Source organism: Bacillus rossius, chromosome 1 (genome assembly GCF_032445375.1).
Source record: "Bacillus rossius redtenbacheri isolate Brsri chromosome 1, Brsri_v3, whole genome shotgun sequence".
Classification (NCBI taxonomy): domain Eukaryota; kingdom Metazoa; phylum Arthropoda; class Insecta; order Phasmatodea; family Bacillidae; genus Bacillus; species Bacillus rossius.
The window spans coordinates 341,984,441-342,009,832 of NC_086330.1; the positions used below are offsets into that span (position 1 = coordinate 341,984,441).

Sequence of the window (25,392 nt, forward strand, 5' to 3'; positions counted from 1 at the left end):
ATATGAGAAATTGGCCATTTAAACGTTTCTTGCAAAGTTAGTTGTTTTTTTTTGCTGCTATTTCTTTTGTCTGCTTCACTTGCCCTTTTTTCAGCGGCGACTTCATATTTTTTAGCATCCTCAAATTCTTTTTTTATAGCCAGACGTGCTACCATGCTTGCATCTCAAAAAAAATTTCACGAGACACACTTTGCCAGGGATTTACTGTCTGTCAGACGTTCAAAATACTTCCAAACACTTTTAGGTTTACAAGTAACAAGCTAATTGGTTGCGACATCCATTATTTGTAGGCTGCTAGTTTGTTTTAATATACAACGGCATCGAAAATAGGAACAGATACTTTGCACAAGCCTTAATAACGTAAAGTCGCCGACAAAGCCCGCCAAACTAAACAGTAAACAACTATTTTTTTCTCCCAAAGCAAAATCATAGATGTTTAGATACTCGTGAGCAGTGGTGTAAAACTACGTGATTTCATATTTTTCAAAGTGCCAATACAGTTCTCTACATCGCCACTGCTATCAAGTAATGAGAACGGTTACGCTTCGTTATGTAACGCAAGTCTAGTATTTCTTATATCTTTGGCGAAAAGGTTGGATTGCGCATGTGTTTTGTTTGTGTCTAAGGACACACAGTGGTTTTAGGTTAAGTATTCGATGGTGACGGCAATAACGTTATATAACTGACTATTCACGTATCTTGCAAATTTGTACCCTTGAAGAAATATATTTATGAACGCATACAATATTTAAGGTACTCCGTGTACATTTTTTATATTCCAATTAGATATGTGTAAACGATTATCATAATTCACTGCACACCACAGCTGTCGCTATGATCGGCATACGTTTAAAAGATGTTTTGCACTTAAATAGTACGGAAACCCTTCAAAAATGTACGAATCCATAAAAAAATATTGTTGTAAACACAGTTTGAATTGATAGAAAACATTTTCACATGATTAGTAAACATTTGTAAATTTTTAAACAATTTCCCAAAATATTCGGGATTAATAAAATTCCCGCCTGGCATTTCGGGAAGCCTATTTTCCCGACTTTTTTCCCGAAGCGTCGGGATCCCGCACACCCCTACCTGAAACTTATTTTATCTTTTTAAGTATCGAATGGTTTTCTAATCTGTGTATTTTTCAAATTATTAAAGGATAAGTTAGCTCTTTACTGTATAGGATTGAGGGTTAGATTATTTTATAATGTCTATGTCTAGTATTTGGCATAAACTTTGTATTACCTTTTACACGTGTTTTATTGTGTGCATGTGTTAGTTTTATTGCATGTATATGTTTTTGTTTTATTGCGTGTATATGTGTTATTACTGATGGTGTGCCTGGACACTGGCAGCAATGCACACTTCCTCAGGTTTCAAATTTTTTCATTAAAAATATACTTAAAACTGCAAATTAAAATTTTTATTATTGCAGATTATAATTTTCTTAGGTCATTATTTCAAAATTAAGTTTTTTGAGTTGTGGCAGTTTGTTTAAAGTGTGATATATCAAAGGGTGAAAAAAGTTATATAATGTTTTGAGAAGCAATTACATTAAAATAAGGAACTTAGAACATAAGGTGTAAAACTAAGCAAAATAAGTCTTGGAGTCATGATAAATGGGGAAAAAAAAAAAAAAAAAAATCTTACGAAACTTCAAAGATCCAGTTCAAGAAACGTTTACTTGATTTTTTCTCCAGTTAGCAAAACTGACATTATGTATTTACTTAGCACATGGTCTGCATTATGGTACGGTATCCTGTGTAGTTGATATTGTTTTGTATAGGCCTATAACTTTTTTATGTTTATTTTGGATTCATCTAGAATTTTTCTTTTCTGGTTACAGCTGTGTACACCACAAGAATCACAGTTCATGATTGATGAGTTTGATACCTACTTCTACAATGATCTTGGCCAGTTGGTGAGTTCACTGCAAAGTAACAAAAATTAATTTAGTTTATCCAATTTTCTGTAATGTTATATTATATATTGTGGTCACAAAATTATTCAAACACTTTGAATTTTATTTTTAAAAGTTTGGTGATTTATTTTTGATGGTTGTTAGCTACAGTAAAAGCTCTTTAACTCTTCAACTGCATCGTTCTACTTATTCGCAATTCATGAAATACGGCTTACTTGCGGCCTTTGACTTGTCAAACGTGGTGTTTTCCTAAGCTGGATTGCATGTCTGTAGTTCATTCTGTAACCTGGCAATGATGGAGTTTTTTTTATGGACTAGAGCGTTTTTTGATTTTGACCACCAGTTCGCACCCTTGCCATACCCTGTTGTTTTTTTTTGGTCTGTGTTTATCTTGACTGGTTTCAAGTATCATAGTACCATATATTAAATATTAATTTTATTCTGGTATTTCTGGATTAAAGAGCCATTACTGTACTCTGATTTGGCAATAACATTTTTCAGGTTCTATGTCATGTTTTTTACTGTTTGAAAATATTAAGACTCGTTGGATATTCGCAACAGACTGCTTTATTAAAAAGAACGATTGTCATACATAGTTACAAATTTACTCCTTAGATGACATAAACAGGTTACTATTATTTTATTTTGATATAATTACTAACAGAAAATCTTCACAAATAATTGCATTAAATGAAAATAGGCTATCAGCTGTGCTGTATTCAAATATTTGCATGTTGGTGCTGTTACATTACTACATTCTGTGCCCATGAAAATTTTAACCAAGCCTTTTAGTAATCATAAAAAATGGCGATGAAATGATACTCTCACATTCCAGCCATCAGTGTGGGATCAATACGGCCAAAATAAAGCATCAGTGAGTGACTTGTGGCTGGAGTTCCTGAAGTTCTACTCCAAGTTTAACTTCAACTTGCACGTGATAAGCATCCGCCAGCTCAAGCCGCTGCTTTGTTTTGAAAAACGTTGGACGAACAGAGTGATGGCCATCGAGGACCCATTTGAACTTACTCACAATTTGGGTGCAAGGCTGTCTAGGAAAAGTAAGTGGGATGCCATTCAGTTTAAATATTTGTAGTACATTGTGATCATTCATTTTGTCAAGGAACTTGCCTTCAGGCATATTTACTCTTGCGTAGTCGGAGGAACTAATTTTGGTAATCAATAATTCTTTCATTAGAAACTTTGGTACCATTGCAGTTTGTATTGCATTTTGAAGCATTAAACTTTATTGGTAATTTTTTTTTTGTGAGTATGTAACAGTGTTGTGGTCAGAAGAGCCAATGTGCTATGTGAATTTTTGGTCAAGGATTTGAGCATGATGATGATGTTGATGATAAAACCAGTTAAAATCTGCCTTTGTTCTTGAGAGACTATTTTTATCATAAATCATTTAGAGCAACATTTGTACGAAATTTAAACAGTATGTTCAAACCCAGCAAATTCTTCAAATGTTTATGTATGTAATAGTTGTACCAAGTAGAGTTAGCTGGAGGTATGGACTGTTACAATAAGTGAATCAGGGAAGAATAATTTCTTTTTTATAGAATGTGGGGTTTCTGACTTAGTACTGTAAGATATTGGAATTAAGATTGATTTCTAACACATGTTATTAATTGTGATGAAATATATGTTTAATTTCTCATGAACTTATATTATGCTAAATCTATATTTTTTTTTATTACTCAGCACTTGGGTTATGTTTCAGTGCTGGTATTCATTATCAACACATTCAGAACAGCATATAAGCTGTTCAGCACACCAAGGATATCCTGTCTGGATTATATTGGACGATTAGAGGTAGGTGTATTAATGTATGTCTACAAACTACTTAATGAAATATTAATCTCAAATAATACCACCAAGGGGGCCACCATTTTGCTTATACTTTTGAGCTTAAGAGAATACGTGTACGGGAACGTGTAAATTCCAAATAAATCACTAGTTAAATTGAAGCCATTTTTTTGTCCATGTCTGTAACACTTACGGTATGGTGGCGTATGGGATACCTTAAGAGCCCACTGCGTTCATTACTATAGAGTGCTTGGTGCTGAGATCAGACCAAGTCTTGGCAAGTGGTACTCAAAACTAAGATGATTCGAATCTATCTCCTACATGGACTGCATCACACCCTGAGAGGGGTCTCAGCAGGGTCTGTGTGCCCTTTCCAAAAGGTTGCGCTCATTTTCAGTACGAAACCTCCCTACGAGCAGGCCCTCACTTGGCTTTCCTACCACAGGTCTAATTAATGACAATTTGTCCCAGGCCAAGCTAAAATCAATCTGAAAAAAAATTGTTCTTGGTTGCTTATAAATAAAACATTTTTATTTTAACCATGGGATTTATTATTCTTCTGATGAAAAGCATTCCAAAAGAGACGGTTACATATTTTCGTTTGTAGCTCCTCAGAATCCTGTACTTTCCTGAAATAATATTGTCGTCTAGGTACGAAACAATCTGGGAACGATGTCCCTTTGGGTCAACCGACCAATCACAAAACAAAGCCAGACACATGACCATATATGGAAAGAGCGTTTCTGAAATTTGTTTAATGAAAGTGTAGAAAGTTACATTGCCCTACAGCATCGTTTGTCCAGATTGGCTGGCTGTAGACCGCCCAGCAAACCTACCATTGCTGCGCAGTCATGCGCCTATGCACTGGGTTTTCCCAACACACTAACTTGAGGCCCTGGAGTGTTGCACCCCTATCTTTCTTTTTAAACCTTATAGAATTTTAAATTTAACTAGAAAAGTAATTAACACGCACTTTAATTTTAACTGACCAAAATAAATCCGTAAAACAATAAAGAAAGAAAAATATATTTAAAACGTTATGTAAAACTTAACCAAAATTAATAATGATTAATTCATATTTATGCACAAACAAAATACCTTAAATTACAGATCTCATAAAAGGTTTATTAATTTCTTGCAATTTTTACCCCTATTTAAATCACCTTTTAAAATGATGATAGTAGTAAGGTTATCATATCATCTTGAATAAGCTACACATATCATATCGAAGTTAGTAGGCTTTCAGGAGGTTTAACTGACAAAATCGCTTTGTTAGGAAATTTTGTTTTAGCTTTAGATGGTATTCTTAAGACAACTATTTGTCGTACACCCTCCCCCTAAAGTAATGATGTTCAATTAGCTTGGTTTTGAAGTAATGTGCCAATAAATTACGTAGTGATGTGAAGTAGCGGGGTCATAGATTTAAAGTGCTGTTTTTCTATGTGAATTTTTATTTCCGTTCGCACACAATGGCAGTAGCACTTAAATAGCATTAAATACAATACAAAAAATTTTTTAAAATTTATTTAATAAATAATGTGTTGAATCAACAAGCAATATTTTACTCTTTCCGTAATAGCTATTTGCTTCCTCCATTGCGTATTTATCTTCGATGATGCCCTAGTGTTCAACCAATGTTGGTTTTGCGTCATTTTGTATTCCAGCAGCAGCTCTGAAGAGTAAAGCTTCATGGCTAATTTACCTCATGCGTACTAGGATGCACTAGTGGCAGATCATGGCACACGCACATTTAGTAAACAACAGTGTTGAGTATTACGTTAATAAGTTAAATAATATTTCTAACTATAGAAAATGTTAAGTTATTGCAGTTTTAATTCTTATTAGACTGAACTATATCTGCTATTTTAATATTATTATTTTGTAACTTAGAAATGTTGTTAGCACCTACTTAGGAATGCTATTCCCAAGCCCTTTTATGTAAACAAGGTTGTGCGTGATTTTTTAAAATGTAATTTTAGGTTGTTTAGTCTTAAAATGTTATTCAATATTTATTTGAATGTACTTCAAATGTGTGTAGGCATATATTAGTACTGTAAATTACTGTAAATGGGAGCAGGCTCACATACCTGATTAGAAAACAAATTATTTTGATTAACGTACACTCATATGGGAAAAACATATTTTATCAGCGCTCTGTTCCCCTGGAACAAATTAGAGCGTTACCTCGAGGGGCGTGTGTACGTATTATGGTGCAGGATTAAATTTGGCTGGTTTTTGTATGTTCAGATTTGACACAGGTTTTGCGTCTGCAGCAATGTAATGTAATAATGTATTTTTGTTACAGAGATATTTCCTGGATCCACGTCAGTTAACATCAGGGGAGCCACCGAACGATAGAGGCTGTCGCCTGTGCAAGAAGACTGATCACATGATTAAACAGTGCCCACTGAGGAAGCAAAGCCGTCACAGGAACATGCAGCAAAAGTGGGGAAATGGCCAGGGCATGGATAGAAGACAGGCGCCACGCAACGACTCGGCTCTCCCGAGAAATTTGGTCCCTCAGCTTGGGAAGCCCCTACTTTTGCACCCTGGGTTTACTCCCCATCAGCCGGCCATGCCGTTCCAGGGATCCTACAAACAAATGCTCTTCATGAACACCGACTTGACCAGGAACGCCCAGAACCTGAGGTACAACAAAATGCCACCTGCATTCGCAGCTCGGAGCAACAACAGCCTGCAGCAAGCGAGTCCGAAACAGGTGCCCCCATTGTTCATCCCCAAGAATGTTAATCAAGTCTCTGCAGGCAGCTCTATGCGAAGAGGGGATTGTGGTTTTGGTGACAATAGGGACTCGCCTGTTTTGCCACACAGAGCACAAGACTCCACAAACCTGCGTCAGCACACAGTCAAGAATACAGTTCATCCGTTCAGATTCCAGGCTAGTAACGCTGTGAGCATGCCTGGTCCCAGCAACGTGTCGCAGAACTCTGTGTTCAGTTTTTCTGCTGAAAACAAGATGCCAGGTCCAACTCCGAGGCTGCTGAATGGAACTGTGTCTCCGTTGAACCGTGCAGTATTCGAAGGACCCCCTCCCCGCCCTGCCGCATTCTGTTTTTACGGACCACCTCAAACTCCACCGGTTGTAGACGTAACGGTACAGTACAACCAGAAAAAATGACCTCCACATTGACAGCACCGTGTGATGCCCAGACGTTCTTTTTGACATTTTTGAGTATTATCTCCCGTACGTACGTTATACGTACATGCTATTATTGGTCGTTCATTCTGTGACAGTGCACTGCAGTATTGTTTGTTGGGAATACAAATTACTAGCAGTTAACGTTTCAGCAAATATGTAGTAGTTAAAATGTTGGTAACTGGTGTTAAGTTGACCCTGAAACCGCTTAATTGACTGCTAGTCTTTGGATTAATTAATTTACACTTGACCAGTATTTTAGAGGTATTGTACTGCAGTTATTCTTTATTACATACAACAGCATTGTTGATCCAGTTTTAAGCTTCAGTTTTTGTGATACATGTAGGGTTTTTCTTAAGGTTGTAGCACATTTAAATTTTGTGGCTGTTTTTTTTTTATTGGGGTTATGTACATTTTATTAAAAGTTACATTTTAAAAATATATATATTTTTTTATAGAGGTGTTTTATATAACCACATCATACATAATTTAACCTTGAAGTAAGAATAAAATGTTGTAGTTGGTTATATGTATGATAATGCACAATTAATTTTATTATTACTGCATACTATGCATCATCATAGTAGGTAATGGTTTTAATAAGAAATATAGATGTTCAATTTACAATTAATTACAGTTTAGTGGCCCAGAGTTTTGAATTACTTGTAATTTTCATGACAAGCATTGTATATAGTTGCACAAAAATACAAAGCTGAAAAGTTTTGCCAAAATAGTACTAGTGTGAATGTCAGTATATATATCATGGTTTTTTTGTATACTTGTGAATTGTAAGGTGTGTATGTATAGTTACAATTATTGTTTATTGTATTAAATTGATACAAAATTTATATAATTTTTGTTTCAGGATGAGGTAAGTGTTACAGTTTCATGATTAGGCTAAATTGACTTCTGTAATATTACAGTGCATAATAAGTGGATTCCAAGAAGATGAAGATGGCATAGATGAAGTGGCGGTGTAGAGAGAAAGAGGTAGATGTGGTAGTTAAGCGTTATTTTCCACTTCTGACCTCCTCCTTTCTATTCATCTTGCAAGATAAGTGGAGATGAAAGGATACGTAGTAGAATATATTGCTCTGGAGGAGCGTATGGTTAGAGTATATAGACCATATTTATTCAAGTAAGCCTTGCACCCCTAATATTTAGATTATGACCAAAATTATTTGTTGTTTATAATAACCCTTGCACCGTACAGAGCTGGTAATTTTTTTTTTGTTTCTACTAATATTATATTCTGAACATTAATGATATAAAATGAATAGTCTTAAGTGTCTTTGAAAAATGAATAGCATTCCCAGGACCGGATTCATTTTTTTCAGCACTTGATTCTTGCGTTGAAATTACTAATATATTTAGGAATATTTCCAGTTTAGTACTGCTCTTAAGTTATCAGGCAATAAAGTGTTTATTTATAAATAACTGTTTACCATGATGCAAGGAAAAAGTGTCCAATTTTCACCATTTTCCTTAGCCAGGGTGAGTAATGACAACCCCAGCACTCTTACTGCGAGCTGTGTCTAACACATGCGGCACAAACGTGAATGCATAATGAATAAAAATGTTAAATCCACATGAATTTTCGGCTTTGCTCTTGCACCAAAAAGAGTTCCGGTAAATTCAGAGTAAACAAATTTTCCCCTGAAAATACTAAAAGGGAAAATTTGAGGCATGCAGTTAGTGGTGGCCAAAATAATACAAAAAATACCATCATTAAATTTATTTGAAAAAAACACACACACACAATTTACTGCAAATTATACAGAGCATAGTATACATGGGTGTGAGTTTGATTTCTCAAGAAAAAATGGAAATTTCAATCCATTAACTATATCATTGGGCACATACTTAATAAAATATAACAGTTAAATAATCTTACAAATATTATACATGCATTAAAATACCATAAATCCTTCTTTTATAATAAAGGTAAATAAATACTTCAGTGTCTGTGCTGTTTTATTTATATGTTAAAAAAGTCTGCGAAAACTTTCCAACATCTTTACAAATAACTAGGTGTTAAAGTTCCTAGCCAACTCGAAGGCATGTGATTTTACCACTGCGTGAAAATCAAAAACTCAACATTTGCAATTGCAGTTCCTAAATGAAAAGTTAATTTCACTGCGACGACTTAAAATTTATGGCGGTAAAAACAGCTGAGACATTTCTTGCACAGGGGCGTATTGTAGAGGACAGGGCCAGACATACGTGAGTTTCTGCCAGACGTCGTGGTAATTCATTCCCTTTTGCTTGTACTAAAGCCCATAGCACACGTAAACTAGCACAGGCCGTGCCGGTGAAAATTCTGTGCCCTCTGGGAAGAGCACGAAAGCTGAAAACTTCAGCTCAGACGGTGCACAAACAGCTTGGCACTCTCTTAACCCGAAATCACGATGAACAGTTATATCAGCCACAGTACCAGCATTTCGGAGACACACTTTCATCACTGTCACATACTCGCGTAGCCCAATTTAATTACACGGAGCGCACAAGCCAAAGGTGGTTGCGCAGTAGCAACCCGCCCAGTCCGAAGTCTCGCCCACAACTCGTCTTCCTCCGCGTGGAACGCACACTTTTTCCTTGCTACCAAATATGCTTGGCATTGCGTGTCCAAAGCAGCACGTAAGAAAATAGTTCCAGCACACATATTAGGAAAAGGCTATCTGAAATTAAATAACCACACAAAAATATATTACTGACTACACAGTCTCTTAAAACTATATACAAAAAAATTAAATATAAATGTATTTACTAAAACTATATGTTCTCCGCCTTTCTAGAATGTTACAGGTGTTACCAACTTAACTTTTAGTTCCATTATTCGTCTTTCCGAAACCACTAGCAGTTTATAAACAAATAAAACTTTAAATTAGATTTGCAACTTAAAAACATTGTAAATCCACCATTAGTCAAAAAACACTATTTCTCAACTGTAGAATGTAACATTTTACCTCGCAGAAAAACACTCTCACAAGCCAACTGCAAAATGTCAGTTGTCTGATTATCAACAGCAGTTTAACCAACCTTTGAGCTTGATGTAACTTGTGCTATGTAGTGTTGCCATGCATCATACTTGAAAAAAAAAATTTACTTGCTGTTTATTAAGTTAACTACATTATTCTCAGTGATCATGAATGAGGTAGAGGTTATGGTGGTGTGAAAGAGTTACAACAAAGAAACGATAATGCACACACTTGGTTTGTTGCAACTCTTATGTACAGGGTGTCTACTGACCCTGGAAAACCTGGAAAAATCAGGGAATATTGTAATCAGGGGAAAATCAGGGAATTTTGTTAAAAATCAGGGAATTTTTGTTTGGTAGGTTGTAGTTGGCAATACGTTTTTTGTTTATTGATCTGCTTGCATTGACGTAGCATCAAGTATATCGCGTCCCATTATTTTATTTTTGGATGGAAACTAACGAACAGTTCCCACGTCCATTTTCTTTTATTTACCATCGGATTCGGAAGTGGCGTTAATCACGTGATACAAACTGGTTCAAGCTGGTCTGTTATCCTGCTGACGTACGTACTGCAGCATGTGCTTCCCACGTTCGGATTATACCGACAGGTGCATTTAATTTTAAGTATCTATGGATACGTAAACTGGGCATTTTTGTTAGCTTTGAAAATACATATCACAGACACTTTTGGTGAAGATTCGCCATCGTTGCTAGAAATTGGTAGCTGTGGGCTTCATACGGTCCATGGTGCTTTCAAAAATGGAATTTCTGCTATACAATTGGACGTTGTTAGTTTTTTCAGGCACAGTTACTATTTGTTTATGTATGTACCTGCAAGGAGGGCAGATTACATTAGAATAACTGGATCAGAGCTTTTTTCCAAGAAATTTTGTGCAATCAGATGGAATACTGCAGTTGCTGAGCGTGCCATGAAAATGTTACCCCACCTAAAGAAATTTGTTAGTGAAGTTTCTATTTCATCTGTGTCTTTCAGTGTAATGAAAAGTGCTCTTGAAGATAATCTTCTAGAAGTAAAATTGACATTCTTCTACTCTTTGGCATCAGAGCTGGAATATTTTCTCACAATGTTCCAAAGTGAAGCACCCATGGCACCTTTTCTCTATGATTCACTGGTAGACATTTTATTAGCTTTGGCAGGAAAGTTTTTGAAACCAGAGGTACTGAAGAGCTTTAGAGAGAAACGCAATGTATCTCGATTGGATGCAGATAACCAGGAAAATCTATTGACTGCTAACAATATCAAGTTGGGTTATGCAGTATGCCATGCCATCAAGAAAGAGAAAATACCAGTAAAGTCTGTCCTGTTACTGAAAAATGATGTTAGGACTTGTCTAAAGGTTATGGTAAAAAAACTTAAAGACAAAAGTCCCCTGAAGTACAAACTTACCAAGGGAATTTCCTGCTTATGTCCGTCTGTGGCTTTAAATTCGGGTGTGAGGAAACAGCGTGTGAATTACAGTTTAGAATTTTGTCTTCAAAACAAGTGGCTATAAGGACAAGAAGCTGATAACATTGAGTGATCATATCAGTTGGTATGTTCCTCGCAAGATTCTGAAGCACTGTTCTCTTCTTTTTCTCGAGAAGACTGGCGCTTTGATCACTTGTGGATGCTCATCCTTAAGGCACATACAGTAGCTGCCAAAACAGGCCTTCTAAAGTTTGTGAGGATGATGTTGGTACTTTCCAATGGAAATACATCATTGGAAAGAGGATTTTCAATGAATTCTAATTTGCTGACTGAAAACTTGCAGGAAGAAATACTGATCGCACTAAGACAGATGTACGACTTTGTTCAACGTTCTGGAGGTGTAGAGCATTTTGATATCACCAAGTCCATGTTACAGTATGTAAGAAATGCTAGTTGTAGGCATAAGGAAGCCCTGCAAACAAAACAAAAAGAAAAGGAAGCTACAGACAAGAAGAAGGCAGAAAAAAAGAAGAGTTGAAGAGGAGATCATGACATTGCAGTTGAAGAAGGCTCGAGTGTTGGATTTGGCTCGTTCTGAAGCAAGTGCAATAGACGCAAAAGTTGTCACTGCGAAATTGATGGGTGCCTCCTTTTACTTATGCTTTTGCAAAAGTAAGTGTGTGAAATATTTGTAGCAGCATGTTTTATTTGCCATCAATTGAGTCACTTTGGCCACGTCTGGAAGAAGGTATTTTTTTTAAATAATTTAAGTGAGTTGAAATACTTTGAAACCCGTCAATGTACTGTTACACAGTTTTTTCAGTTTTGTGGAATGTCGTAATTGTGTTACAGAAAACCTGGAAAAGTTCAGTTTGAGACCTGGAAAACCTGGAAAAATCAGGGAATTTCATTTACTAGATCTGGTAGACACCCTGTATGTAAACAATGTTACTTATGTGGGAAAATGGTGAACAAGTTAGCAGGGTAACCAATGTCGCTGAACAATTTAATGACTTTTCGCACCAAGTCATACTATTTACAGCTAGTTGTGAGGACAAGGTAATTTCCAAAAATTTGAGAAATTTGGCATTTGAGTTTTTATTTTTGTAAAAATAATAATTTTACGAAGAAAAATGATTAACAAATTAATTTTTATCTTAAATCTTACACTGGTTATAGGCAAATAACAGAAGTAAATGCAGTTAAGTCCTACCTGGTGAGCTGCTTCACAGCACAGCACCTGCAGGATGTTAGAATAGGCAATAAGCCTGTTTGATTCCCAAGTGATCAGGGAATTTGGGGGGGGGGGGGGGGGTGGAAGGGAGTCTTTATGTGCTGCTCCCCTCGAAAGTTATGAAAAAATTGGCCAAATATCATTGAAGACAGTATGTTACCACCATGTGTCCACCTATAACTTCTACTGTAGGCCCATATTTCAGTGTGTTAGTGTCAATAGTAACATAGGTTTTTATTAATATGCAGTTCAATTTTTTTTAAATCCACTGCAAGAAATCATTGCAAAAATTGAAGCGTCTATGAGAAGTAAAAGAACCCAGTCTGTGGAAAACTTGTTGAAAGATATGTTGCTAATGTAATGTATTACCATGTTTTTTCGCATAATCGTCGCACATTTTATTCTAAAATCAAGTTTTAAAACTAGGGGTGCGACGATTATGCGGGAAAAAATTTTTTTGTTTGGTAAAGTTATTCATAAAAAACCCATTTATGGAAAGTACGTTTATTTAAAAAAAAAAAAGGTGGAGTATACAAGAGCACGCCAAACAATTTATATTAATATTTCATTAACAAATACCTTTCTTCAACTTTAAATAGAAAACCCAAACTGTAACGCAAACGCAAGCCACTTAAATCTGCGACGTGAACTAACGCATAACTATTGCCGTAGTACACATTTACCGTGACAGAATGTGGGCCATCAAATGTAGTTAACTTGGCACTCTACAGAGAGCGCGCGCGCTGCATGCAATCGGCGAGATATCGATATTCGACTACGTGCGCTCGCTCTATACGGGAAGCAACATAACCAAACATGATTGATGCCAACTCGTGCTGGCTACATGTTAATAAGTGGTAAACCGCGGCTACGCAGACAATCAGATAAATGAAATAACGTTTAAAAAGTCTTTAAAAGAAAATTTACACATCAGACAACTTCGTATTTCCGTTAATTAAATAAGTAAGTGGTAATTTCCGAATAAATATTAGATTTCTACTTTAAAATACATCGTTTTACACTGAAAAGATACCTACACAAAGTGCTTGGCATCTAATAGCGGGACCAAAAACATCATTCGACGTTTAAGCGAAAAGTTTTTTTATCCCAATTTTGACGGCCAAAAATATAGGTGCGACGATTACGCGCGTGCCACGATTATGTGATAAAAGAGGGTATATTTTTTTTTCTTGCAATGAACCACTGAATGTACCTTTGTACTGACGGGTTGCCAACGGCTGGGTACTGTTTTATTGGGAAGAAGCCATATTACTCAAAATAAATTTCACATTTAAATAAAACATAAATTTATGTCCCCACTAGTAGTCACTGAAAATGGACTTGGTGTATTTGCTAAATCTCAGCTGTCACATAGTGCTTATGCTTGGTTTTTTTTTTTATCTCACCAAGACATTGAAAATGTGTTTCTGTGATGTACTGTTCAGAAAAGGTGTTCATACAAAAATTAATTAAATTTTAACACCAAAATAATTTTCTTGCAATAAGCCAATACATAAATTTTTTTAAATCTTTGGTCTATTTGCTAAAAACTTTAGGATGATTGTGTGCTTATCCTCTCATATATAACCAAGAGGTTTTAGAGGTTGAATGTGTCCTTTATAGTATTTATTTGTTCAGAAAACGTCCTCCATTTAATTTAATTAATGTATTATATAATAAACTGGGCAAGGTTTCCATAAGAAGCCAATGGGTGATTATGATAAACATTTTTATTTGGTAAACTCTAAATGATTTTCTAGATTTAACGAGCAGATTTAATAACTGAAAAGCAATCCACGGTCATCGATGAGGTTACACTGTCAGCCTGTTTATACTGACAAATGAGAGAGAGAGAGAGAGATATGGAAGGATATATTTTTAGAGAGAAATGGAAGGATATATTTTTAGAGAGAGAGATGGAAGTATATATTTTTAGAGAGTTGGATAGGTGGATAGAGGAATATATAGACACATGGATAAATGGAGGGATATATAGAGAGATGGATAGATAGATGGAGACATATATATATATATAGAGAGAAATGGAAGGATATATTTTTAGAGAGAGAGATGGAAGTACATATTTTTAGAGAGTTGGATAGATAGATTGAGGAATATGTATAGAGAGAAGGATAGATAGATGGAGTGATCATATATATATATATATATATATATATATATATATATATATATATATATATATATGTGGATAGATAGATGGAGGGCTATATATATATATATATATATATATATATATAGAGAGAGAGAGAGAGAGACTATATAAAGCTCTCAAGTCACTAGATTTGCACCCTTTATACAGACCACTAAGGAATTAACCTTTAATGAAATAATAAAAACAAATATTGGACATTAGTGCTAATAATTAATAAACAAATGTCTGAACGAGTCAGCGCAAAGCTGAAAAACATTTGGACTTAATCAAGAGTGCATGAATATTGGTCCTTTCATACAGATTTAAGTTAACCTATGTTACGAGCATATTCTGGTATTCTCATGTTGCAAATACACTTATAATACAAAACACGGATACAAAATTTAACATATAATTCTGTAAAATTTTGCAGAGCATGGTAAATATTTAAAAAAAAAATGTGTTTCAAACTAAATTTCTGGACACAAATCACATGTCGCTAAAATTCGCTGCTGAAGCAGCTATATCGAATATTGTATCATTTGATTAGTAGACCGAGATTTTTAACTATATAATGAAACGGCTCCAATGGAAGCAAAAAATGACTTGAAAAAATACCAAACCCCAGTTTCGGACGTGATTTTCGACAATAATTTTTATTTAAATACTGTCCTTTGTTAAAATTCATTGTACAGTTAATACTATAAAGTTTCCTTTGGCGTTTTTAACTTTGGTTCGTGCCATCTTCCACAAATGGTAGCACCATGGTTTCACATTTCTGTTCCATGCGACTTTGTTCCAATTACGAAATTACTCATGCCAAATGCAGTATACTGAGAGTAAAGAAAAGATGTTTCAATAAAAGAAAAGCTATCTGCAGGAAAAATGTGATTTTGTTCCTTACTGTAGTCCATTGGCGATTCCATTCACAATATTCCGCTATATTGTGTGTCCGATGGAGGGATATAGAGTTGTGGGGGGGGGGGGGGGGGGGAGATGGATAGATATAGAGAAAAGTTTGTTTTTTTCCTATTATAAACAAGTTTAACTTCTAACATGCCTGAATAATGACATGCACCAATTTTTTTTTTCCATCTAGCATCAACTTCTAGTTTTACAAAAATTTGAGCTTTTCTTAATGAATGTAATTCTTTATACATTTTACTTTTTGATACACACACAGAAATTTTCACATGCATGCTTTGTTCTTTCTTGCAGCATCCATAACAAATGTGGGACAAACATTGCACACACCTTCCACCAAAAACCTTCCCTTGTAAAATTTTATCGATGTAGGCATCAGATCTTGAATCCCAGTTGCTGGGCCTGATTCTATTTCAATGATAACCGAAGAGCCGCGGTAAACAATACGCGTGTGTGAAGTACACGAGAGCGTCGGAGCAGCAGTAGCTTGACGCGCGACTGTAAGTGGCCCGTGGAGGTAGCTGCACGCCACTCTGTGGCGCCACTCAGCCACGGGGAGCCACTTCAGCCAGCCACAGTCGCCCGTGTGGAAGGGCCCCCGCGTAGACAATGGTAGCTTATGGTATGGCTATCTCCAGGGGCGCAACAACTAAATTTCCAAAGGGGGGGGGGGGGCAATATACCTTTTTATAAAGAATCATTGATCCCCCCTATTTAAGCGGGTGGTCGGGGGGTCCTCCCCCAGGAAATTTTTGTATTTCAAGGTGGGAAATGGTGCTATTTAAGCAGTTTTATTATCTAAAACTTGATAACACAGCTTTTTCTTTGCCCCCGTTTGCCCCTACTTCAAGGTTTCAGAGGGGGGGGGGGGAAATACCCTTGCCCCCCCCCCCCCCCCTGTTGTTGCGCCCCTGGCTATCTCCTAACTCACCACGCAGCGACACGACCGAGTGGTGCGTGTGGAAGGGCTCAAGTGTGTCGAAGGCAAAGATTTACCGGTAATACTTTTAAATTTAGCAGAAGCAGGTAACTTCTATAGATGAGCAAGATAGCAAACGGTAATCAGCAGTGAATGCTCTTCTCCGGCAGTTTAATTTTTGTTTTGTAATGTGATACATTGTCAGATTAATTAGACTTTGTCGGTCCAAGCATACACAGCATTGTGCTACATGTAATTCAAGATGTCGATTGTGCATCATTGTTGCCATTACTCAATTTCATGTTTAATGTAGAAAAAAAAATGATTTGTTTACATAACCCACTGAGTATTCCAGATTTACCTCGTGACACAATCCCAGGCATCTGATTTCTATGTTTTTCCTGTTTGTAGCCACCCTAACTTAGCACAAGAGACTAGATTTTTTTTTGGAGCACAAATGGCTTTTATACAGCTGTCTTACGTAAAATTTAATGTATAAAATGTGTCTGAAATTAAAATATTTGACAATCGTAAATTTTGTACTTTCGACTGTGATTGTTGAATCACGTTTCATTCAATTAACCAAAATGAAGCCCTTTTCGTCCAAAAAAAAAACATATTTTTTTGATTCGAGTACAGGATTTGTTTAAACTTTTTCCGGAGATGTTTGCTACGCGCCTGTACTTAGGCTACACGCATTGCATATTCGAAGTCCATGATGCCTATGTCCAAGGCGTCAGTTCCATTCTCAGGCGGCGAACTTCTATGCAGAGAGGTGATAGAGCGTTGCGAAAAGTGCTTTGAACGGAATGGCGACTATTTGAAAGTGTGATGTAGTAAAATAAAACTTAAAATATTTTTTTTATTGACCAAACTGTACTTACTTTCAGGATGCACCTCTTACAAGTTGGGCCGGATGAGACAAACTGTATGCGACTAAATGTATAGACATAATACATGCTGGAAGGATGCATCGTAGTGCCCAATTTTCCTACAGAACCGTAAAATTTAGCGGAGTTTCATGAGAAAGCTTTAGTTGTGTACGGGACCATTAAAGGAAACGACATATGTACTGCAGAATACAGTCGTTCAGCGATGCTGCAATGTTTGTTTAATGTGCCGAACCTGAAGTCAGCTACTCCCGTTAGGGCAGGATTACCACAGACACTCTCTCACCAGAGCCGTAGGGAAATGGATACACCATTTCAATGCAACTTGGAGGTGGTTGTCTGTCCAGAAAGCAGCTGCGTAGACACATACGTTAATACCAGCAGTAACTATATGCAAATAACAAACACTGGTCATTCTAGCAGTCTGTTGCTTCACAAAACCTTGGTAATGGGGACGGTTAATATCGCTCGGTGATGATTACTGCAACATGTTAGATTTTTCAGTACACAATGCTAACGTGCACAATTTTTTTACAAACACTACCGATGAGCGACATGTATATTGAAAACCATGCATTGTCATTTTGGTGTCAGTATTGCCAAAGATTGTAATATGACAATTGAAAGCTAAAAATATTACGTTTACAATTAATTGTTTCTTTGGCAAGCAAAATTATATAAATATGTTAATATGAATATCAAAGAACAGAAAACAATACAAAATACTACTCTCATGAGAGATAATTGAACAATAGCACTCTAGACACATTTTGAGTAATCCAAAACGTTAACTTAAATCAGGCTCAGAAGCAAATCATAGCACCAAATAGAATGTTGCATTCTCGATGTTAACGGCACCCGATTGTAGTGGTCTTAAAACTCTTAGTAATTGGGCTGCGGTGTACTCGTCCAGCTCCCCTCGCAGGTGAAGACCCCTCCAGTCCACGGCAGTATTCAGACTTCCCGGTCTTCCACTTCCCGCTAAGTCCGCAACAACCAGTCTCTACGCAGACGGGTTAACAAGGACAATCACTTCCGCCACAAACTTTAACATTCCTGTACCCTTGGGGTTGCCACTTGCATCCATTCGTTCTCGTCGGGTAACACCTTCACATGCTGACGTAACCAAACGTAACACGAGTTGCTTAAACTCGCAAATCACAAAAAAAAACGACTTATTTTCATAAGCGCCATTATGTGTTAAGTCCGAATCAGCATAAGTCATTTTCACAATACATAATCGTATATGCACTTACGTATCTTACGTAACTCTGCGTAAGCCTGTTCGGGCTATAGTACGAGCTTAAAATCGTGTCTAGGGACGCCCCCACCAACTATTTCGAACCACCAACAAGCTCAAACGATATCAGCCGCTACCAAAAGTCAGTTGTGCCCTGTACGCCCTTTACGTCCGACCGCATGCGTTAAGTCGTCACGTCTGCGGTGACAGAATGGCTAAGTCCCACTCGGACTTGGAATTTCTCCAGTACCAGCTACAGTGAATCACCTCTATATTTTACTGTCCGCTGCATTACACTGGAAGTAATTCTGTCATCAAACATGACGTAGAGACTCGGCGTCATACCGGCACTGGGTATTCCAACGGCTATCGCGCAGCATAACGACGTGCGGCGAGCCGAGACAGGGAGGCAGGCACAGAAAGTGTGTTGGTAAGTATGTGCTTGAAGAGCTAATATTTTATGGATCAGCTTGGCATCATTTGAAATAATTCTACTATAAATTTCGTGTTCGAGTTTCGTATTACAAGTTTATTTGCTACATGAACTACATGAGCTGTATCTGAATAGTGGCCTAAGGGATCCATAGATAGTGCATCGTAATGGACGCGGCCATCTTTGAGTTGTATCCGAATTCTCACAAGGTATGTCGATGCATCCTCTCATGCGTCCACTAGTTCGAGATTTTAAGGGACGCGACTCTCACATCCACTGATACGTCCATACATCCCTTAGCTTTGTTATTGTGAACATAACCCTTTAAAAACGAGAGTGTGGTACGAGATAGTTAGTCAAAATTGATTGTTAACTTGAAGATAAGCACGTAAAATGTAACTATGGTATTTATAAATACTTATAGAGTAGAATATGTTTACATAATTCACATAAACAGTAAATTAATTTGATTTGTAGGAACAAGTGCCCGATTCAAATTTTCTTCCATATTTCAATTCCCAACAATAATTTAAATCATCCGAAATTGTTTAGAAATTTGAATGTTCATTTACGTTTTACTTGCCCACTTGTCATGAGTATGAAAGGCCAATCCACATAAGAACAATGACAAACCAACAGGTAGTGCTAGCTGTATAACTATTCGGATATCATACATCCTTTAGAATGTATTCTTTAAATTGTGGGTGCATTTGTTTAGGGATGTAGGGACGTGAACTTAATGGACGCATCACTAGGTATTCGGATACAGCCTTGGTCATCACCTCGACTAAGTTTCACTTTTTAAATAATAAAAAAAAATGGGTGCGTATACTTATATACGTGCATGAGAAGTTATACTTATTTGGCATCATTAAAAAATAGTTTTTAATTGCATGCAAATAATTAATTACAATAAAATAATAAAAGGGCTGGAAAAAGATAATCAACACAGTCAATAAAGTTCAGTTTAAAATAAGAAAAATTAAATAAATAAAATTTAGATAAAAATAAATATATATGACAATTTGTACTAAATATTATAAGATACTTAATTTTAAATATTTATTATTGATTATTTAATATTATAAAAGAAAATAAAAAAAATTAAAAATAAATTCAAACATTTAATTTAAATTTATTCATTTTTTAAATATTTATTATTCTCTTAATTTAATATTCACTTTTTTATCAAAAAGTTTTCATTAAATTTGTTCATCTATTTTTATAAATATTTATTATTTATTCAATTTAATAATAAATATTAAAAATTAATATTTCAATTAGATGTTCGATTTTAATTTTATCACAAATTTTTTATTAAATGTTTTATTTTGTAAATATTAACTAACCAACAATAAATATTTAACATTAATAATTATAAATATTTAGTATTAATTATATTAAATAATAATATTTTAAATTATATAACTAAATAATACATACGGATAGTTAACATCAATTTATTATATTGGAGCAATTGAAAAAGTATAAAGGAACAATTTTTTTTACTAATATTTACGAATAAAAAATCATATTAATCAAAATATTCAATTTAAATCACTACTGAATATAATTTATTAGCACATATATAATTCGCACGTATGGAACCTAAACACGTTTTGTGAATGTAGAAACTAGAAACATGTGGATAAATATTATAAATATGAAAACAGTGATCAGAGGCGACGAGTGTGCCAACATGCGCGACTAATAGAGGTTCTATTTCTATTTTGTTGGTAGCTTTTTTTCGAGAATTAATGAGCGTTTTAGCGGGCAGCTTCAACCTGTTAATTTTGTGTTACAGTGAAGCGCGCGTATCTTAAAATTTTAGTATCATCAATTTTTCATAACGCGCCTAAAGAAGTATAACTTAAAAAAAAAAAGTAAAAAAAAAAATACCTACCGCCGAGTTTTGAACTACGGCCCTTCAGCATATTGACAATTCAATTAAATAGGTTTTTATTGACACACTTTTTACACTTTACAGATCTTGTTATTGCAACAGGGCATTCCAGCACTCAGTGCTCTTTTACCTAATTTAGTATATATATATACTATATGTGTGTGTGTGTATATATATATATATATATATATATATATATATATATACACACACACACACACACACATTTCTGATATGGTTATAGTAAAACAATATTTCAATTAAAGGAAATTTTAAAAAACCTTTAGCAACGCTTTTGGAGCCTCTTTTGGCTCAATGTTTTTTGTTTTGAGTCTATACCTAGAACGTATTTACACTATATATTATACACACACATTCATAGTAACTAATTGTCTTTCACTGTACATAAACATGGCACCAAAATTTAACTATTTACATACATGGCACTGTGGTGGGCGTCCATGGCTATTCACTTTTGGTGAGCACTGTGGCTGGTGTCTCTTGGTCTGGTTTCACACGCGTAGCCCAGTCAGGGTGGCCTGCCAGGGTGGTAATCAGTGATGAGTTTGTGTGGGTATGGGCGTGTTTTGTCGTGTTGTCCGATGTTCTGGATGAGTGTGGACGGGTGTTGTGCTGCTTTGTTGAAAAATTCGTCTGTGTATTGTATAACCAATTGGCGTGGTATTGGCGTGTCTGCGAGTTCGTGTAGTTGGATGTTAGTTACGTGTTTGTATTTACCGAGTGTTGCTCTGAGTAGTTTATTGAAACATGTATTAATTTGGTGGAAACGGATGTCGGCTACGTGAGCAAATATAACAGAGGAGTACAGTAGAATAGGGACGATGTACGCCTTGAAGAGGCGCACTCTGTCCTTGAATGTCCTTGTGGGGGCGGAGAATGGTGGACGGCGAGTTAAATGGGCGGTAGGCCTGGGCAGTGGCAGATTGCCCGCGCAATATAACCACTGCTCTGACAGAAGGTTACGAGGAAAATGTGTATTATATTTGATGTAATACCAAAATAATGTGTTTTTTTTTAAACCTTGGAATTTACTCTTTACTATGACTATTTTAGTTTACCAAAATAAATTCCATGGTAATTTCACCATCATAAAGTTTCATTTGGCACACCAATACGTTTGGTATGTCCCCTAATGTGGGTTTATGTTCATACACGTGGGTCAGCCATCTTCCTGTGAAAATGTTGTCACATGGTGCGCGCGCAGCTTCAACCTGTTAATTTTGTGTTACAGTGATGCGCGCGCATCTTAAAATTTCACTCTCATAATTTTTTTATAACTACAACAAAAAAAAACTAAGGGTTTGTCGAAGATTCTGCGTTGCTACGAGAACCAATAAACCAAACAGGAAATCAAACTCGAAATTATTTATAAATAAATCATTCGGTGCGCTGTGTGAGGTATCTCGAGATTCAAAGCGATAGGCGGTTTGATGTTTCGCTTGGCAGTCACGACCTCGGCGAAGGACGTTATCTCGTGCGCGGATCTGACGGTCACTCCCATGGTGGAAGGAACGGGAGGTGTGACCGTCCAGCCGCCCGAACTCGTCCTCCACTGCGCACTACGTCATCATGCTCGTCGCAGCGCCCGGTCTGCACGCAGCGCGCTTATGGGGATACCACGCGGAGCGACTTAATGTCCAATGGCAGAATTGGCATAGCGGCATGCCCCCCCCCCCCCCCCCTGAACCCTTAATAATTTCTGATTTTCCTAATCATAGTTTTCCACCAAAATTACTAAAGTATTGTTTTTTTTTTTTGCAGTGCTATAAATAATAGGGCGTTTTTGAACCAGAAATCAAATGCACACGACTAAATAAGAACGACAAAATTATTATTCAGCATCCAACCCACTTTGAAATAGAGCAGCAAGCTAATGAAGACCACTCTTAACTTACTGTTCGGTATTTCAATTCTTAATATACTAAAATTTATCAGAAAAATTAATTTTGGCCCCTCCCTGAGCCTCATTCTGGATCCGCCCTTGAATGGCAGACGTACAGTAGACCAAGTTTATCCGAACCACGAGACCTTCTTGGACGAAACCTGTTACATGCGACATGATTAGAGCAGACAAGACAAGAGTCTCCGGACTGTCGGGCATGCATTATGCACATAATCTATTACAAGAAAATAGACCAACTAACTAAGTGTGTATTACGCTTTCTATAGGACCAAGAAACCATGAAATATATTTTACGCTTACTAAAAGGCCAAGAGATTTTGATCCACTAAGTATTCAGTCCTGATTAAATATTTGGCTTCGTACATTAAAACGAAAAGAATATACATATGCACGAACATTCAACTCGGTAGGATACGATCGTCAATATACAGAAGCATCTGGCTCCAACTGATTTCAATTGCATTTTGCTCGAACTTGCCCCGATTTCTGGAAAGACTTTATTATGACTCTCCATTGGTGACGATTTTTACATCTTTAAGATAAAAGTTGTATTGCGAGAACTCATCTTTAGTAATTAAAAGCCGTGTAACCTGGCTACAAATGTAGTCCTAACTAAAAATGTAGCTGATGTAGCCGTGTAGTCTTGTATCCACGTAGTCCAGCTACAAATGTAGCCGTGTAGTCTTGTAGTCGTGTAGCCCGGCTATAAATGCGCGTGGCTACAAATGTAGCCTAACTAAAAATGTAACCTGGCTATAAATGTAGCCTAACTACAAATGTAGCCGTGTAGCCCGACAAAAATGCGTTGACTCAAATGGTGTTCGTACTTTAAAAAGTAATACCAGATTCCACCTTGCATAAGTTACCTCGTAAAATAAAACAAGTATCAAACATTCATGATTCGTTGTGATGTAAAAGTAGCCCCGTTTTGTGTGAGATGCGGAATGCTCTCTCACGGTCGCAAAAGAGGGAAGGCTTCGCTAGACCTCAAGGGGAGGCATGGCAGTGTTTCTCAGCTGTTTTAAGGCATAGTAATCGACTCAGTAATTCATCTCTTATGTTTGGATTTCTAATGAAAAATAATATCATTAGTTTTAATTAAGTTACAGGAATTCACCTATTAAACGATTCTCGAAACACAAATTTATGTCTCATTTCGAAGAAGAAAAAATTTGCGTGCAGCGATTGTTTTCTCAGGAGTAACCAGAAGCACTCGGAGAACACCAACGAAATACTCGCAAATTCAGTTCAGTGAATGTTATACGTTTAGATGATTAATAAATCATGCATGTTTTTATAACATACACATAAGTGTTTTACGACTTGCGTTCTTGCATTTCTTGCTGGCCTAAAAGTTCAGCAAAAATCACTTTATTGATGAAACTACCCGACAATTAGTTATTTAATTATTTACGTAAAATATCTTTAATCCCTCTCTGGTTCATAATTTTATTGCTTTCAGTTTGTTTTATGTATCCCTGGAGTTATTGCCCCCTCCTCCTTAGCCTTTGCAACCGTGGGTACGGCAAATTTTTTTTATAGTGCTTCGTGATAAACATGGTGTATACAACGTTCTGTTCAAATAAATTTGCTCGGATAACCTAAAATATGTTTTATATCATGTCACACTATCAAAGATTATTTTTGTTCTGAACTATCTCAAACATTTCCATTTTAAGCTCTTTTTAAAATTAATTAATGCATCACAGTGCTGGATGGAATTATTGAACTTGTTATGCTATTTGTGCTTTTTTAGTTTTTTAAACATGTATAACAAAATGTAAAACAAATTCGTTACATAACAAAATTAATGTGCAGTGATTATTTAAGTAATAGAAAATAATTTCTTTTTTGCACATAAAATTATTTCGCATACGACATTAATATCAACATTATTAAAGTTATTTCACTTTCGTAACCTTTTTAATCGCCCATGTGTTATTCACCATTTTAAAGATTCATTGTGTCAGAATCGGATTTCATTTCATTTTCTCTAGGTACAATTTTGATTGGCCGATCGCATTCAACATACAACATAATTTAGAACCCGACCTAAGCAAAATAAATATTTGACGGAAAATCGAGTCGTTCAATTCTTGAAACAAACATGGCTTCATCTGACACAGCGTACTGGAAGGTGTTTGGAAGCGTGAGTTTGACAGCGTGACAGGGCCTTCACTACGGGAGACCTAAGATGCACATAAAGTTCTGCCATTCCCGATTACACCCGAACAATTCACCTTCGGCCAACTTCGGGATTTGTTTTATTTTTGCGCAGGAAAAATGAATTCAAATATTAAAAGTGGTCGGTTAGGTTAGCTACATTAAAACACTTTAAAACACTATGGACGGTTAGTTAGGTTAGTATAGCTACACTAAAATAAACAGATAAATATAAATATATATAAATAAACCCGGGGTTGGCCGAAGGTGAATTGTTCGGGTGTAATCGGGAATGGCAGAACTTTATTTGCATC

The 25,392-nt window shown here is 36.1% G+C and overlaps 1 protein-coding gene across 1 annotated transcript in view; it reads left to right on the plus strand.

The window, feature by feature from the left end:
* The window catches only part of LOC134528139 (terminal uridylyltransferase 7-like), a 57,082-nt gene extending 49,344 nt beyond the window's left edge, over positions 1–7,738 (plus strand). Inside the window, exons 14-17 of the mRNA XM_063361457.1 lie at positions 1,850–1,924; positions 2,760–2,982; positions 3,648–3,739; positions 6,039–7,738. Coding sequence (XP_063217527.1) covers positions 1,850–1,924; positions 2,760–2,982; positions 3,648–3,739; positions 6,039–6,872 — 1,224 coding nt within the window. The 3' untranslated portion in view covers positions 6,873–7,738. The remainder of the gene's footprint in view (positions 1–1,849; positions 1,925–2,759; positions 2,983–3,647; positions 3,740–6,038) is intronic.
* Positions 7,739–25,392: the final 17,654 nt, after the last annotated feature.